The sequence below is a fragment of the Oryzias latipes genome, chromosome 24 (genome assembly GCF_053564925.1).
Source record: "Oryzias latipes strain Hd-rR chromosome 24, Olatipes_Hd-rR_3.1".
Classification (NCBI taxonomy): domain Eukaryota; kingdom Metazoa; phylum Chordata; class Actinopteri; order Beloniformes; family Adrianichthyidae; genus Oryzias; species Oryzias latipes.
This window is the reverse complement of record NC_136260.1, coordinates 22,713,146-22,727,373: the sequence shown is the minus strand read 5'-3', so window position 1 is coordinate 22,727,373 and position 14,228 is coordinate 22,713,146. Positions and strand designations below refer to the sequence as shown.

Here is a 14,228-nt window from a genome sequence, read left to right as displayed (position 1 = left end):
CCCATTGCCAGGATAGCAGCTTATTTACATTTTCGGTTGTTCGTGCGTCTTGTGGCTGTAATCTCTCCAAAGATCTCCTAACTCTTCGGGTTTGTTTGGTGCTCGCTGTGGCATGCTGGGACCCCGATGAAGATCTGCAGCCACGTGCACTCACCAAGACTGAGCTCAAAGCTTTTCTCTTCACTTCAAGATCTAAAATTTTAAATTGTCTACATTTTTTTAGGGGACAGCTAAAGGCTAATTTCTGAGCCCTGACGCTAGGAGCAGTAAACAAAATCAGTTTTATTTCCTAAATAAAATTAAAACCGCTTTAGAAAACACTTTTTTTTGCTTCATTTATTAACTAATTTTACAGTTCAACTTTTTCCCATTGTATATCTCTAATTGGAATGGATTTATTTCAAGCAATAGAAACTAAAAATGCTAAAGAAGACAAACAAAAAGATAAAACATCTATGGAAATATCTAACTTTGGAAGTAATCTGGAATTTTTTTGGAAAACAAAAATAATAATAAATAAAAGAAGATACATGTCTATTTTTACACATCCTCTCTATAGCTACTCTTAATCCAAGGTAGACATTTGTACTTTGACATACATGACACATTGAATCCATTTATAATTATATTTTAAAGACAAATGAAAGGAGCGCGTCATAGAAACCTTAAAGTGACAGACAGCAGTTCTCACAAGCAGAATTATGATGTCATTAAATGCGGTTTATTAAACATTCGATCCATTTCCTCCAAGTCCCTCTTAGTCAACGAGTTAATTACTGATAAAAACCTTGGTCTTTTAGCCTTAACAGAAACTTGGCTCAATCAGGATGACTATGTTAGATTGAATGAAGCAACCCCCCCCACTTATGCTAACTATCAGAAATCCAGGATTTCAGGGAAAGGAGGTGGTTTGGCAGTAATATCACAGTCTAGCTTACTTCTCAGCCCTAAAGTTAAAAATGCTTATAATTCATTTGAAAGCATCATATTGTCTTTAAGTCACCCAAACAGGAAAACTCGAAAACCTGTTTTACTCATAATTATTTATCGCCCCCCCGGCCCATATTCAGAATTTTTAACTGAGTTTTCCGACTTCCTATCGACTATTGTCTTAGATTCTGATCAAATTATAATATTAGGGGATTTTAATATCCATGTTGATGACCCCAGTGACTGCCTAGGAAAGGCTTTTGCAGCTTTATTAGATGATGTTGGTTTCACCCAAAGTGTGAATGAACCCACTCACTGTCATAAGCACACCCTGGACCTTGTTCTAACCCATGGTATAGAGATCAGCCAGCTGAGTGTCCTTCCTCTTAACCCCATCATTTCTGATCACTTTATGATTACCTTCCAGCTTACACTGGAACATCCTTCTGCCCCAGTGAATAAGAAACAGCTTAGAAGAACCTTAACTGACCGTTCTGTGTCTGAGTTTAAACACACAGTTCAGCCAGTACTTAGTGATATTCTGAGAAAATACTCTGAGACCAGCTCCCATAGTATCAGTCCTAGTATAAATGACCACTTTGTTAATGATGCCTTACAAGCCCTCAGGAGTACACTCGATGTTGTTGCCCCCTTGAAACCTAAGTTCGTCAGACAAAACCGAGTAGCACCGTGGTTTAACGCTGAAACTCGTTCTCTTAAACGAGAAACCCGTAAGTTGGAAAGAGAATGGCGCCGCTCCGGTTCAGAGCAGTCTCTGGATATCTGGAAACATAGCCTTTTAAATTATAAAAAAGCCCTGCGTAGAGCTAGAAGCCAGTACTATACAACCTTAATATCAGAGAATGGAAACAATCCAAGATTTCTTTTTAGCACTATAGCTAAATTAACTCGCAGTCAGAGCTCAGTAGAACCACATGTTCCTGTTTCTCTCAGCTCTGATGATTTTCTTACATTTTTCGATAGTAAAATCTCAAATATTAGACATAAGTTAAATCAAGTTATTCCTACTATCAGCCCAGAACAGGCTGAAGCGGTAGAAATGGAGGCATCCATAGAAACCTCTGTAACATTAGACTGCTTCACTGCTGTGGATCAAGCGGAAATAACGTCAATTATTACGTCCTCCAAATCCTCAACGTGTCTGTTAGACCCAATTCCCACTAGACTTTTTAAAGAAACTTTTCCCCTAATTAATGATCCCATATTAACAATGATAAATGCCTCTCTGGAAACGGGTTACGTGCCACAGTCTTTTAAATATGCAGTTGTTAAACCTCTTCTGAAAAAGCCCAGTTTGGATCCTAGCATCTTGGCCAACTATAGACCGATATCAAACCTGCCCTTTATTTCTAAAATCCTAGAAAGAGTTGTAGTTAAGCAGCTTTACTGCCACCTACAGGACAACAGCCACTTTGAAGACTTTCAGTCGGGGTTTAGACCTCACCACAGTACGGAAACTGCACTAGTTAGAGTCTCTAATGACTTGTTATTGGCCTCAGAAAAGGGACTACTTTCTATTCTGGTCCTGTTGGACCTCAGTGCTGCCTTTGACACTATCGACCACGGTATTTTACTCCATAGATTAGAGCAGGACATAGGGATCAGAGGATCTGCTCTCCAGTGGTTTAAATCCTATCTGTCTGATAGGTATCAGTTCGTTAATGTAAATGGCCATTCCTCTCAGTGCACTCGAGTCAACTATGGAGTCCCACAGGGCTCAGTCTTGGGACCGATCCTGTTTACGCTTTATATGTTACCCCTAGGAAACATAATCAGGAAACACAGCATCAATTTTCATTGTTATGCCGACGATACGCAGTTGTATTTATCCATGAAGCCTGACCAGAATGACCAGATAGAGAAACTGAACGCCTGCATCAGTGACATCAAGACCTGGATGACAATTAATGACCTCCTCTTGAACCCAGAAAAAACTGAGGTCATTATACTTGGTCCTAAAAACCTCAGAGATGCTCTGTCTGCTCAGATAGTCTCCCTGGATGGTATAAGTATAGCCCCCAATTCCACAGTTAGAAACCTTGGGGTTTTACTTGACCAGGATTTATCATTTAAGGCTCACATATCTCAGGCATGTAGAACTGCCTTTTTTCACCTGCGGAATATTGCTAAGATCAGAAATATACTGTCTAAGAGTAATGCTGAAAAACTCATCCATGCATTTGTTACGTCGAGGCTGGATTACTGTAACTCCTTGTTAGCAGCGTGTCCTAAGAGTTCCTTAAGAAGTCTCCAGCTTGTTCAGAACGCAGCTGCTAGATTGTTAGCTGGAACCAGCAGAAGAGATCACATCACTCCTGTGTTAGTTTCGCTCCATTGGCTCCCAGTTGATTCTAGAATCAAGTTCAAGATCCTCCTGTTAACCTATAAGGCCTTACATGGAATGGCCCCGTCCTATATTAAGGACCTCATAGTCCCTTACCAACCAATCAGAATACTTCGCTCGCAAAATGCAGGACTGCTTGTGGTTCCTAGAATTAGTAAAAGTACGGTTGGAGGTAGAGCGTTTAGCCACCAAGCCCCTGTCTTATGGAATAAACTCCCAGCTCATGTAAGAGAGGCCGACTCAGTTTCTACATTCAAAGTTAGACTGAAAACATTCCTCTTTGGACAGGCTTATTGTCAGACTAGTTAGTATTCAGAGATTATTTAACTTAATGTTAGTTTGTTTAAATTAAACTTAATAATAACTATTTCTTTTAAAAGGCTGCTAGAAGTTGAAGCTGGGGTAACTATGGTACACTGGGGTTCTGTCCTCTTTCCTTTTTTACTTCTACCCTTCCTCTCCTCTATTCTTGATCATAATTTATCATTTAGTTCTCCATGCCTCTGTTTGGTGCAGTGCGATTCATGTATTGTCCCTCTTTTCCTCTCCCCTCCTGGGGAGTGGGAGTGCTTCCAGACTCCAGTTGGCTCATCCGTGCTCCAGTTCCTGACCGTTTACCTCGCCTTTGCTCCTGCTCCTACACCTGGCTGTGGATCCTGCCTCTGGCTCATCTCTGGCTCGTCTCTGCTCTGTACCTGACCGAGTACCTCGTCTCTGCTCCTGCTCCTACACCTGGCTGTGGTTCCTGTCTCCGGCTCGACTCGCGCCTTTGACTGTCCCGATAACCACGGCTGGATGAAGCTCGTCTGCTGGACTTTTATATATGTAGTTGTAGATTTAGATAAGTTAATTCTTCTCTAAGATTTCTGGTAAATCGCCTGTCCGTCCTGGGGGAGGATCCCTCCTTCATGTGGGCACCCCTGAGGTTTCTTCGTTTTTTCCGGAATCCGGTTTTTTTGGGAGTTTTTCCTTACCGCGAAGGGGGGTCTAAGGGCAGGGATGCCAGTATAGCTTAGTCAGTTTGTTAGTTCATTTTAGTATTTTTCTATTGAACTCTTTGTATTCGTGATCCTTTTGATTTCATGTTTTACTTCGAAGCCCATCGAGACGACTGTTGTTGTGATTTTGGGCTATACAAATAAAATTGAATTGAATTGAATTGAATTGAATTGAATTAAAAGAATGAAAATAGGTTTTGAAAAAGATCTTTATTACTCTTTAGAAAGGAATAAGAGGATCCAAAATCCCCCCGATTATACTTATATATTTTATTTATCTACTTTGCAACGTTAATGCAGGACCGCTGCAGAACTTTCACAAAAAAATGTTATTTTATAAATAAATAAATTAAAACCATCTTGTTTGATATTTTTCTGCATGTTTCAACAGAATACAGGCAGAAAACTACTAGGCGACAGATCAGACATCAGGGCCGATTGGTTTTATTATAATTCAGCTTCTCCAGCTTCTCCAAATGAAATGTCCAAAAGTTCTAATATTAGCTGAGCGATCATTTCTGCAACGCCACCAGATTCATCAAATTATTTCTTTCAATCTCTTTCTCCGGCCACTGGGACAAATGACGTATGGCCTCTGTGTGCCATAAAATAACTTGGCAGACATTACAAATCCACTTTCAGTAGATTGGCCATAGATTTATGCTTTGTCTGTCAGTCCCTTATAGCGCTGACGGGGGCGGAGGAGCAGCAGGCTCAGTAATCACAGAATATTGCGGTGTGAACTTTGATATGACAGAGCAGGTAGCAAACTCTGTGTGTTCCAGTTTTTGCTGAGCATTTGCACAATCAGGGCTTCATTCAGAAGGGATCTTGCGGCAACTGTGCGTCTGGTTTTGGCCCGGGGTGAACTGTGTTTCACCTTTGAGCATCATTCAATGCCACATGCTGAGCGGCGAGCGCCCTGAAGTTGGCACGCTGCAGGAACATCAATCTAAAGAGAATGCCTTTGACCTTTTGTTACAACCGCGCTGGTGAGGATGCAGACTCACAGAATCAGTTTGAAAGTTCCTCAGATTGTGAAACATTCGCCGCCATGACAACTGAAAAGGTTGTTGACGGAGTCGCTCCAACTCCCAGCGTTGCGCAACTTCTCACCAGCTAAACCGGGAGTCAATCTTACTTTTAACCTGTTTCTGACACACCTGTCAGTGGCCGGACATTGCAGGAGTGCTGTGTGTGCTTACTGGTGGGTGTGTGTAAGGATTTCGGTTTATGGCGCGGTCTGCTGCTGATGCATGCCTTGACATTTTTGACTTTCACGTCACATGCAAACGTAGTCAAATGAGCTGGAAGGCAGACGTTGCCATGACACTGTTGCAGCAGCATGAAGAGCTGTCTCTGAAAAAAGTGCAATCTTTATTAAAAAATAACAAAATCACTTCCAAATTTTCGTTTTTGTAGTCTAAACACTGGTGTTTATTGCATTAATCAATGCAAAGAAATTTAAGGTTAGAAGTTTTTTTAAAGAGTTATTTGTCCTCCTATTTGCAAAAGGTTTATTTGAAATTTATTTTATGAATTTTATTTGTTTGAACATTTATTTGAACACAGCTGAAAATGGCCTCTCATATGGTGTCTTATCTTAAAAACAATGCCATAACACACACAGCAACAATGACATGGATAAATGCAGGCTCATTAAAACATCTTTCAATGTGATACACATTGCTTCTCACACTGTTTTCCCAACAATCTACACGTCATAAAGACTTATCAGTGTTTTCATCAGTAAACGCCTTGCAGCATGACTCCACCGTACCAAAGCTGCATTAAAAAGAGTAGTACCTGATGTTGACACAGACGTTCAAAATTCATCAGTGAAATATAGTTTATGCTGACAAGAACTACAAAGCGCAAGACCTCCATTATTCTCTCTCTCATTGCTTTGCCTTCCCCTTGTAATTCCCGGCCAATGACTGAACAGATCTTTAGTCACATGGTTTTGTTTACAAGCCCTGGTTCGTAACAGAAATGTCCGTACAGATGGCAGTCTGAATACAGACCGAATGGAAGGTTTAGGACTGAATCCTGACCAATTTAAGCGGACTGGGTCCAGACCAACTAATTTTTCCAGTATGAATACACCCTCAGTATAGTAAGTCTATTATAGACCATGTACATGCAGTGTAGGAAGTATACAGAATACTTCATCTGACTAAATTGAACCATTTTAAGACTACAATATATAGATAGTATAGGAAAAGTAAACTTTAGGTAAACTTGTACTACTGTTTTTCCACACTATAGAGCGCACTGTCAAGGAATTTTCAAAGTTATATAATATGTAAGGCAGTGTTTTTCAACCAGTGTGCCGCGGCACACTAGTGTGCCGTGGGAGATGGTCAAGTGTGCCGTGGGAAATTGCCCTCATTAACTGATCTAAAAAAATTTCCCATCTCCAGGATTTCAGCTCTCTGTTCATCCAAACAGGCCCTGATAAAACACTGAGGAGTTAGGAATATAAAAGATCGTAAAATACTTTTTCTTTGCATTTATTTTATTTTATTAAAGACATTTTGATAAGAATGACGGTACAGTACCGCGATTCAGCTGCACCTTCGGCTGTATTTTGGAAAAGTCCCGTCCCTTTAACTGTCTCCACCAATCATTCTTGAGGGGCTTAATCACATGTCCTCAGTCTGACCAATCAGAAGTGGTTAAAGTCTTCACTTCCTTGTCCCGATTTAGCTCGTAAAGTCTCTCAGTTCTACCAAAAATACCAGCTAAAGCTTGTCTTTAGCGGTGTAGCTTTCCACAGAATCCGGTATCAGACCGTGGAACAAGTGAACAAAACAATGAAGCTCCGAAAACCGATCTCCGGCTGTTTTATGCACTACATCTCCCATGATGCATTGGGTTGTGAGAGTGACAGCGCACAAGGAGATCTGTTGTTAAACGTCTTGAAACCAACGAACACACATCAAACTGCTTTTAAATCTTCTAACTTAAATTTTATTGCATCTTTTAGAAAAAAAAACAGCTGCAGTTTCCAGCTTTTTTTATCTCAAAAATGCATGTGAGATTGTGGAGGGGCTGTAGATCAATACAGACTATGAGTTTTTCCTTTTTTTTTTAATTTTTGGATGCTGGTGTGCCGCGGGATTTTTTTTAAGGTTAAAGTGTGCCGTGGCTCAGAAAAGGTTGAAAAACACTGATGTAAGGCACACCGAATGGTGCATTAGGCGCATTAAGCAAGATCAAAAGTCAGAGGTAAACCTATTAGTCAGACTTTAATAACTGTGTTCGCAGTAACTCTAGAAATTGTACATGACACATTACCAGTTAGAAACGTTTACAACACCCGTAACTCCCAAACTTTTTGGCAACATGTAAAAAAAGAAAGAAAACGACAGAGTTACTACGCACCCAACAACCAAAACACCCAACCAGACATTTTGACACTGCGCCCTGGACCTCTGAAAATCGCTTTGACGTTAGTAAACATTAGTAAACACAACCAGAATTCATCGATATAAAACGCTCCAGATGATGTCATTGTTTTGAAAAAAAATGAAGGCTTTTAAGTGGTCTATTTAAGTACACAAATAGACTAATGTAATTTGGGAGTATAAGTCACAGTTTTTGCATAGTTTGGCTGGGGGTGGGACTTAAATGTTTTTTTTGTTTTTTTTAAATAATTAAGCTCATGTGTTTTTGTTATCCCACCAACAACTGCTAGAGGGCGCTGTAGGTTTGTGTATCAGTATTTACTACTGACAGCAACACTGCGCAACAGAAATGCCAGCGTCTGCAGTGTTGTTTAAAAAACGACGAATTTAACATATTTATTGTTTTAAATTTAAAGGAGTTCCCTTGTTAGCATGTTGTTTATGTCTTGATTATTTGAACAGTTTTTCAGATGTTGGGCTAATAGACTAGATGATTTTTCATTGGCTCCGTCGGGAAGCTAAATAAGCATCAATATGTGACGGTAATGAAGTGCCGAGATATTCAGTCTTTTATTTCTATTGTGTTTATATGATTAACCTTTTAAGATGTCAGTTGTTGTTCCTGTCTTTTGTAAAAATACATTTCACCCAAAAGTGCGACTTATATATTATTTTTTCTACTTTGTTATGCATTTTTTGGCGCTTACACTCCAGAGCGACTTATAGTCTGAAACATACTATACTTTTTATTGAGGGGTTGGTTTATTAGGTCAACTAATGAAGAGGTAATTCCTATAAAAATGTCAAATACAATATTTAGTTTAGGTCTAGAAAAAGGGTTTTGGTCCCGTCTTTGTCTAAAACGAAGACTCTTAAAGTGAAAGCGGGCAGCAAACAGAAACAGAAAGGGTCGTCCAAATGAACAATTCACAAACAAACTTCACGAGTGAAAGGTTCAGTCATAAACACAGCAGCGACACGTGATAGACAGTTCGCCTCCTCTCCCCGCCGTTCGCACCTGTTTCAGGCTCCTGAGGAAGAGAAGAACCTTTCACACTTCTGGACCCATTTTCAACAAGAGCAGTATTGTTCAAACTCTGTTTGGCCGGTGTCCAACACACCAGGGAGGGAAGTAAAAAAATCAAATTAAGCTTATCGCTGGATTCAGAATGTTTGCACTCATATCCTGCTGCCATTGTTGAGTAACCTCCAGTTCCTCAACATTTCCCCAAACAAGTCATTTCAAAATGGAATAAAGGCGCCTTAAACATCGGTGACCAAGTCCTTTAGCAAAGAGTGACTTTTACAGGGAGAAACCAACTAAATCCTCAAGATACTGGAAACAACGACAGAAATTTTCAGTTTATTTTAAGCCAAAACCAAGCTGTCATCGAAGCCAACCATGATCCATGCAGAAAGAGTCAAGCAGTATAGGGGAGCTCAGAACCAAATAATACATAATCGATATGATGTGGCCATACAATTATGATCATTTAGAAACCTTCTGAGGATGTATGCATCGATTTATAATCTTTAGAGCCTCAAAATTAACCAACAATATAAGAGAGAATCTTTGTTTTTGGAAAAATGTTTGAATAAAAAAGGTCAGTGATTGTAAAAATACGTTTTTTTTCTGCTTAAAGCATTTATTTGTTAACATATTTGAACTAAAATATGAAAATATTGTTCTGATCTTTCTTAAAACATATAAGTAAGCTGAAAAACCTTCAATCAGACACAACAATAACGTAATTATTTAGAGATTTGAACATTTATTTCGTTCCAGTTTCTTTCAATTCAAAATCTGCAGTTTGTAGCTACACCCAAAAGTTCCTACTTTTTGTCTCAGGAAGAGAAAAACAAACATTCAAACGTTAAACATGTCCCTCGTGACAGCTAATGAGGCTGCAGTTCTGCTTCCAGTAAATAGCAGAACGTAAAACCCAGGAAATAACTGTATCCATCACTGGCAATGTGTGCTCGAAAGTCTTCACAGCTGGCACGCTGAGAGCAGTTCTGCTGTGCTTCTGAGGAATTCCAGGAATGCTCTTACTCTGCAGGCCGTCAGGCAGAGCCTCACAAACACAGCCAGCCACCGGCCCGAGCATCGCAGCTTGTTTAAATTGGTCCGCTGAACCAAAGTGCAATAGTGTCATGAATAAATGCCAGCGAATGTATGTAAACAGAGTGGCACAGAGGAAAGGCTCTGTCTTCATGCCCTAATAGAGTTTTGTCTGATGTGTGCTGAGTATCAGTCTGACTTGTGTGTGTGGCAGGAGTGTCCTCACTGCATCCGTCACATTTTCAAAAAAGCTCGACAGATTTCGGCGCCTGGCGCTTTCTTTGCCCGTCTTATCTTTGACTTTTCTTGCTCTGAACTTCCAGAGTATTGCTTGATTTACGGCACACACATCAGGACTCCTGATGAGTGTGTGTCGGCAACGGAGCCTGCAGCAACGTATTCCCATGTAGGAAAACTTCAAATCAATGCTGGCTATTAATCAGCCCCCACCCCCTTAGGCTAGCAGCGCTGATGGTTATAAATAGAACAAGAAGGCATGTCTGCTGACGCGCAGGAAATGCAGCTCAATCCAGAGACGGCCCTTCACTCGACAGCTGCCCACGTGAGCAAACAGACCCCGAGTGGAGCGGCTCCTTCTGCCCCTCTGAGGTGTGACGGAAGTGTTCGGTCAGCGCCTGAAGTTTGCACATCTGTGTTCCTGGTTTTTGGCTGTGTGTGTTTCCACAGAGCTGAGCTCTGCAGGTGCAACAGGTTCTTTTTCGGAAACGCTCTCATAAGAACACTGCACACGAATCAAGAACACTTGGAAATGTTACAGAGCGCAGAGTGAGCATCGTCATGAACCAGAGCGAGTTCTGCAGGTATTTGGGTTGTCCAGGCCTGTGGAGGGTCGTAGACAGGCAGTGGCGGGGCATGCATTACACAGCGTCTGAATCCCTCATGAACCGTTTTACGATGCAGAAACCAGCTTTGCATTGCAGATTGAAAATTCCTGTAGTCACAATAAATGCCTCTAAATAAACGGAATAAACAAAACGGTAAACAAATCTCGTTCTGCTACTACAGCCAGCACAAAACATAGAAAATAACCATATAAATTAATATTATTTATTATGATATTTATCTAAAATGGGATTATGTGAAGACTAAATCCATCCTCCTCTCTTTCCTCTAAACAGTCCATCACCCTGTCATGTAGATTATGGTCTTCAGTTCCATCCAAAAGTCCTTTTCTATTCCATCATCAGTGCTGAGAGCCCAGTCTCTCCAGTTGTGTTTCTGCGTAGGTTTGAATCCGCTTCAGAGCAGAAAATGTCCGCTGGACAGACGCAGTGGACACAGGGACGGTCAGTGCCAAACCTGCTTCATGATTCACTTAGATTTTTCTGATGAAGAAGTCGAGGAGATCAGTGGGAGATTTTCCTGCTAAATCCTCCATGGATACATACAGTCAGTCTGTTTTTAACTGAGACGGATCAAAAAGTTCTCTGTGTCAAACTGGATGAGGCTCCATGTGACTTCCTGAAACTCCTGTCCAATCAGAAGCTCTGAATACTGCGACTCTAAGCCTGCTAGAAGGCCCTACTGACACTAACTCAGAATCTGATTGGATGAAGGAAATGAATGAACGACATTAGATTTTGGATTAGAGGACCTTCAGAACTCATCGTGTCAACCTCTTTAGCTCTGACTCTGCCTGGCAACAGAGGACTGCTGAAATGCGATTGGTTAAATTCTCCAATGTGAAAACACGTCTGTCTGGACGCAGACCCTTTGGAATGATTAAATGAGCATGCATGGATGATTAACACGTGATTCCGATATTTTTTAGGCTTGAAGGCCCTGACCGCCCACCATTATTGACAAGTGTGGTTGCATCTTAAGAGTAGTGTAGGTGTGTCTTGTGTAGGTGTTCCCTTGAGGCTTGTACATCCATCTTAAGAGATGGAAATGGGACGCACCATTCCCAACTGCTCTTACCGGTGGATACAGGCCATCTGCGGGTGAAAAATGGTCAAACGCTGGTGTCAAATACAGGGGGCCCGCACTAAATTTAAGGATCATAGAGACTGCTCAGTGAGCTTGTAGAGAGAAAACCGTCATGTGCACGTTTTTCAACGGTCACGCTGCGGGCAACAGGTAGTAGTTTGGACTTACACAACACGTAAGGGTGAGTTTCGTCCGGAAGGAGTCAGTTAGCGCTGTTCGTGTGATACGGTTGCCCTCCTTGTGTGCATCTAGACTGCTAGAAATAAGGAAATTAAACAATCAGAGTGTAGATTGTGTGGTCATCCTACATAGTTCCTACAGGCACAGACATATCACGTCCACAGGCCTGTGCGTGCATCTTTGCGAGCGGTAATTGTGGAGCCAGTACTCCCACCGTATTAGCAACTAGAAGGACAACAAACGACAGCATTACCCGTACGTCATAAGTGAGTGCAACTTCCATTTTCCTTACAAATACTTCATGGTACACTTATCGGACACATGACAATGGTATGTTCCATTTTCATGACCCTGTACTAACTCAAAAACCCACAGCAACCGTACGGGTTCATGTGACTGAAGCATACGGTGTGAGTACAGTCTCCTTAATGACTGAGCAATACGTAAGTGCCCATAGGACACCCATACGATGCCCACAAAAACTATTCTGATTGTCTAATTTATTCATTTCTAACAGTCAGACTGCACACAAGGAATGTGCACTTCCCACGTGAACTGCACTAACAGGCTCCCTCTAAAGTCAGCAGGATTTAGGGGGTTTGAAACATGAAAAATCCGTACAACACGTCTGCTTCTCACCTACTTCCCCCTTACCTGCTATATAGGTGTTGACTATGACCTGTCGTCCACAGCATGCCTGTAGAAAAACAAACATTTTCTCTCCACAGGTTCACTGAGCGGTCTATCACCTTGATATTTTGTCACTTGCATGTCCTGTACAGGTGTGAGCATTTTTCACCCACAGACAGCCCGTATCCACACGTAAGGACATTATTGACCGAGACCATAGGAGTTTATTTTTTGGTTTTTATTATATTACCTTCTTGTTATGGCACTAACTATGGGACGGTGTGACAAAATGGAAAGGTTGGAAAGTTTCCCAGATATGTTTCCTCTATTTATATATCTGCTGTCTAAAAATGAAACACGATAAAAAAAGAGATAAAAAACTGGAGGCAAGCAATAAATTAGAAAGAAATGATGTGACTTTGATCTTTCATTCACTTTAATTCAATTTTTATTTATGTAGCCCAATATTACAACATAGTTGTCTCAACGGGCTTCATTCAGAAAAGATGCACTATTCTTCTAGAGCCGACACATTTGTATGGCCCCTTACCTTGTTTTGGTCCGTCCAGTACAGGAAGTAGCCTTTTGGGTCAACTGTAAGGGTCACCGGGGTCACTGCCGTAGAGTCCTTTGGCAGAAACAAAAGAGACATTTGACGATAGTATCTCAGAAGGCAAATTATTTCACATTACAGCATCAAAACTAAGTGTTTAAATAAGATTTGCATTCCAAAACTGCTGTTTATGTTGCAGGTTGTGTGCAATCATTTCCTTTTTAGTCGTCCATTAGGGGCAACACAACAAATGACCAACTTTGCATGTGAGAAAGAACAGTCAGCATTTTTCAGGGACACAATAATTGGCATTTTGTAACAGAAAACACCCCGAGGCTCACATGGCAACGGCAGATATTACTGGATGGCACTACAAAAAGAAGGAGCCTTTGCTTTTCTGTCTGAGCCCGCCCTCGGTGGCTGTGGATGAGCGGCAACAGTAGCATATTGTTCTCTTCGGCGGTGTCTGCAAGATCAGACACGCGAGGACCGCATTTGCTACAAAGAGCCACCAAATCTTCAAAGTGTCTTCATTAGACTGCTAATGATGTCCCCATCACGGCGTTTGGAGCCACAGCTAATGGGCTGTTTCTGCAAAGCGCTCATTACGTTTGGGTGCAAAGTGAAGGCAGTCGTTAAAAGCCGTTTTAATGTCTTTAAATGGCAGAAATTGACAAAAATAAAGTGAAATCCATCTGAGTTGAGGGAGGAAAATCATGAAAGATGTGAAATCTAGAACAAATGAGCTGCAGGTTTTGTTGCGGGCGGTACAGCACGCCATCATTTCAGGTTTGTCATCTATTAGAAAAAACTAGTTTCAGTTATGTTCACATGAATGTGCAATGTTTGCAGGCTTGATCGAACAACAAAACCTGCCACTGAATCCATGCAGCACACATGCTAATCATACAAAACAGGGAAATGTAAAGCCCCGCCCCCCCAAACGCAGGTCGATCTCTAAACTCGGAGTCTAACTTCTGTTCTGTGTAAACATATCTGTCATGCGCGGGAGACGTTACAAATGGATGCGGCGTCCACTGATGAATCGTCTGACATCAGCGGAAGGAATCAAACCGACGGCTGCTGCTGGGAATTTGCCTAATGTTGTGAGAAGACTCATTTTCAGCAGCCTCCTTTCTTAATGCCCTGA

At 41.3% G+C, this 14,228-nt stretch overlaps 1 protein-coding gene across 4 annotated transcripts in view; it reads right to left on the bottom strand.

Annotated features, from left to right (window-relative positions):
* The window catches only part of plcb1l (phospholipase C beta 1-like), a 192,232-nt gene that overhangs the window by 106,042 nt on the left and 71,962 nt on the right, over positions 1–14,228 (bottom strand). For all 4 annotated transcript variants that reach the window (XR_002872859.2, XM_078943207.1, XM_023952847.2 and 1 more), the window contains one exon: positions 13,076–13,153. Coding sequence is in view for 2 of the 4 variants with exons in the window: in XM_023952847.2 (XP_023808615.1) it covers positions 13,076–13,153 (78 nt within the window). In the remaining 2 variants the exon portion in view is untranslated. The remainder of the gene's footprint in view (positions 1–13,075; positions 13,154–14,228) is intronic.